The sequence below is a fragment of the Cimex lectularius genome, unplaced genomic scaffold (genome assembly GCF_000648675.2).
Source record: "Cimex lectularius strain Harlan isolate CLEC.00 unplaced genomic scaffold, Clec_2.1 scaffold564, whole genome shotgun sequence".
Lineage (NCBI taxonomy): Eukaryota > Metazoa > Arthropoda > Insecta > Hemiptera > Cimicidae > Cimex > Cimex lectularius.
The window spans coordinates 8,496-12,386 of record NW_019393073.1 but is presented as its reverse complement, the minus strand read 5'-3'; the positions used below and the strand labels follow the sequence as shown (position 1 = coordinate 12,386).

General features: G+C 43.3%; 1 protein-coding gene across 1 annotated transcript; it reads left to right on the top strand.

The window, feature by feature from the left end:
• Positions 1 to 681: 681 nt before the first annotated feature.
• Positions 682 to 2,164, top strand: LOC106665370 (the record flags this gene model as incomplete). Its single annotated transcript, XM_024229875.1, has 2 exons — positions 682 to 807; positions 1,908 to 2,164. Coding segments are annotated over 2 exons (383 nt in total), but the record flags the coding sequence as incomplete, so codon positions are not given.
• Positions 2,165 to 3,891: the final 1,727 nt, after the last annotated feature.

Here is a 3,891-nt window from a genome sequence, read left to right as displayed (position 1 = left end):
GTAAATTGTTGTAATTTATCCAGACCCCGAAGATGACCCGATTAAAGTCTAAATGTCGGCAAAAAAATGAAAAGTGTGTTTATCTAATATTATTAAATATTTCATTCCTGATGGGTTCTCAGTACTTTATGAAATTATTGATCAACCGGTCGCTCATTAACACACATTGTTTGTATTGTTGTAAGTAAATAAAAATAAAAGTGGCAAGAAAATTAACAAATAAGGGAAGTAACATTTACCCGTACAAACTCGGGTTTGTCGAGGGACAATTGACTGTATCGAGTTACTACAAAATTGATTCGAAGTCGAGCTGAACTACCAAACGTTCATTGTTTTAGTATTTGAGTGCTCTCCAAAATTATCTGTTAGATTCATTCAAATTTAGTAAACAGGTGGCTCAATAAACTATCTTAGCTTGGCTTTCACATTTCTATCTTAAATCGGTTAACAAGCTTTCTAATTAATAGACAATATTGTCATAAATAAATGTCAGCTTCATCCTCTCATTTTGAGTCTGCCTGAGGAGTGCCCCAGGGAACTTGTATTGGACCTCTTCTGTTTGTTTGTAATTAACGTTATAATATAAGCTTTTGATGATGTCAAATTTCTACTTACTGAAGATATAAAATTTTGTAGAATAATTCAAAATTTTGGTGATGCTAATCTCCTGCTTGGTTTCAGATTGTTCGGGCACACTGGATATTGCGCCGCTTGCTCTAAAGTCATACCAGCCTTCGAAATGGTCATGAGAGCAAGGAACAACGTGTATCACTTAGAATGCTTTGCTTGCCAACAATGCAACCACAGGTAAAAAAAACACTATACAACCCCATGTACCGTAAGAATAATCAATTTAGAAGAAACGGCGGATTTTCCCGCCACAGATACGCACCTACTGGATCCGTCGGATTCAGTAGCGTGTAGTGGCATCTCGTCTTGGTAATAACACCTCCGTTTTTCAGGCGGAAATCTGAGCCATTAATGTGTGTTGTAGAACACTTACGGAAAATAAAATTAAGGGAAAGGATATTAGAATTTTTTCTGACAGTCAGGCTAGTCTCAGGTCATTACAAAAAAGATTTCTCAACCTCAAGACTGGTGGAGGAAACAGTTGATCGTATCAATAGGATCTCTTCCAGGTTTGAGAACAAGGTAATTCTTATTTGGATACCAGCACATAAAGGACACTATGGCAATGAAGATGCGGATAGCCTGGCCAAAAAAAGGCTCTAATGCTGCGTTTGTCGGGCCACAACCGGTATTACCTCACTATGAGCACAGCGAAAGAGAGTATTAAAAACTGGGGCATAAAACGTTCCTTAAAGAGTGGAATTTATCCCCCGGACACAGGCAATCGAAAAAGTTTGTTAAGGTTATCAAACCAGCAGAATCAAAATGGCTATTCGAGATCTCAAGGAAGGGAATTAGAAGGCTGATAGGTATTCTGACGGGCCACTGCACTAAGAAGACACCTCTCCGTAATGGGTATTCTACCAGATCCCTTTTGCCGTTTTTGCGAAATGAAGAAAGAAACGGCAAGGCACTACCTCTCAGATTGTGATAGGTATGCTATGTCTAGATTTGAAATCTTTGAAGGAGCGGACATCACCAAATCACACCCCGAGATTAAATGGTCCAAAATCTTGGGGTTTGTGAACAAGTCCAAGAGATTTATGAAGGACACGTGAGCCGACCCTGGACCTTTTAGGGAACGGGTACGAGTCTACTCAGGCATTTAACCCCTCGGGTCTTGGTCGCCCACCCAGCATAATATATATACTGGCACTTGTCAGTCGGTGTTAATTTATGGGGTGTGGAGTTGGGAAGAAGATGATGCGCCTGTCCACTCGGACACGATACTACGAACGTCTTGGTGCGCAGTTTCTCAGTTTGCGTCGTTGAAATAGTACCACCGTGGTTAGCAAAGTGCCCACGCCTCAGGCCGCGGACAAGCCTCAATGGTTGATTCCCGACTCCCAGACAGAGAAACTAATAGCGCCGGGTGTCGTCTTGCACGGCACCTCTTCCGTAGATTCAGGCCCGTTCCTCCGTCCCCAAGAACCCGTTGACCGCACTGCGAGGGGGTGCCTGGAGAAGCCTCCTATACTAATACTCGCAAAGATGGTCGATGCTTGGATTAACGCGGACGCTTTGCCCAGCCGCGGTACGTTACCTGTCGGCGCCGGGGCATCTTTTTAAATACAGCATAAACGCGAGCACGTGATTCGTCACGGGGTCTCACAGGCGACGCACTATTACGACCTCGCGCTCGACTCGAGGACCCAGAGAGGTGCCTTGGGCGTCAGCAGGTCCACACAATAAAGTATTCGATCAGACTGTAAAGCTTACGACAAATGTGTAAACCCACTCTGTGCTACCCTCACGAGGGGCACGTTACTAGCCTACGGGCAAAAGGATTTTGTGAACTAAATATACGATATGCACGCGCCCGGCCTCAAGGGGCTCGGTAACGCGTGTTTATAACAATCAGTTGAATGAAGTCGGGGTATGCGGCAGTGGACGGGTCGGCCGTCTCACACCATCAGACTTCGGCCAAAGAACGAAAGTTGATAGACGAGTCGGGGTCTGCGGCGGTGGACGACAGCTAACGCCGTCGGGTATACCGTCTCACACTATCCGATATCGGCTAAAAGAACGAAGGTTGATAGACGAGTCGGTATTAATTTCGAAATTAATCGAATATTATAACGTATCTACCATAATCAAGTCTCACCCTGCGACAATATAAGATAATCGTTTTCGTTGAACTGTATTCGTTTGTCCTAGCGTCCTTTTTTATGCAGCTGAACTCTTGACATATTTATCCTCCCTTCTCAGCTTAAAGATTAGTCTGATTTTTGGTCATTTCTAATATGATGATCAACGGTAGCATAGCCGTTCATCATTAATTTTGCTTCACTTCTCAAATTTATATTGGGATTGACAACAATGTATTGCGGGCATCTCCTACTATTGGCATACTTGAACGCTCAACGTCCAGTGCCAATTCCTAGCTGTATGGCCATTATTGTGTAATACTATTTTCCGAATTACTGAGCATCGGTTGCCAATTTTGTCGCGATTTGACATATTTTTGCTTGCCAAAGACACCTGATTGTGCGTATTAAGAAATGTGTGATGCCACGAGCGGGATTCGAATCCACGATCTTCGGCTAGATACGCCGCTGCTCTACCATTTGAGCTATCGTGACCTCGATCCACTCGGACACCAACCTCGTATCTCAACCCCACCAACCTCTCATCTCAACCCCAGCTTTTGAATTTTGGCAAAAAGGAGGGAAAATTCAAATAGTAGAGTTGAGATGGGAAGTTAATGCCTCAAGTGGTAGAGCAGATCTAGCCGAAGATCGTGGGTTCGAATCCCGCTGGTGACACTGATTTTTTATCTCAACTAAAATCTTAATTAATTGAATTGGTCAAGCGGACCACGAAACTAGTGAATTTAACTATTCCCAATGTAAAGTTTCCTTAGGTTATCACAAATTTTAAAGTCATTTGCAGATTTTCAATCAAAATAAGCCAATACTTAACAGTTTATAGATTAGGTTAAAATGAAAAGGCATGTTTTTTTTTTTCATAAGTCATATAAAAAGGTTGGGAATCGTGCGGAATCGTACAATCCCTTCGGCCCTTCTGGCCTCATCTATTGTCGAACTATAATTGTCGAGAGGTGTGGATCTGACGACCTGTACTTAATTGGTAACGTGGTCCTACCATTGGTACCGACCACTCCGGGATCACTAGTTTGACATTGTCATACACCGGCTGGACAGTGAGCTGAGTTAATTAAGCAGGCTACAAGTGGCCCCAGACCTCACCGACAATCATCCCTCTCCCAATGCTAATCCAATCCGACGGAAAATCGACCGT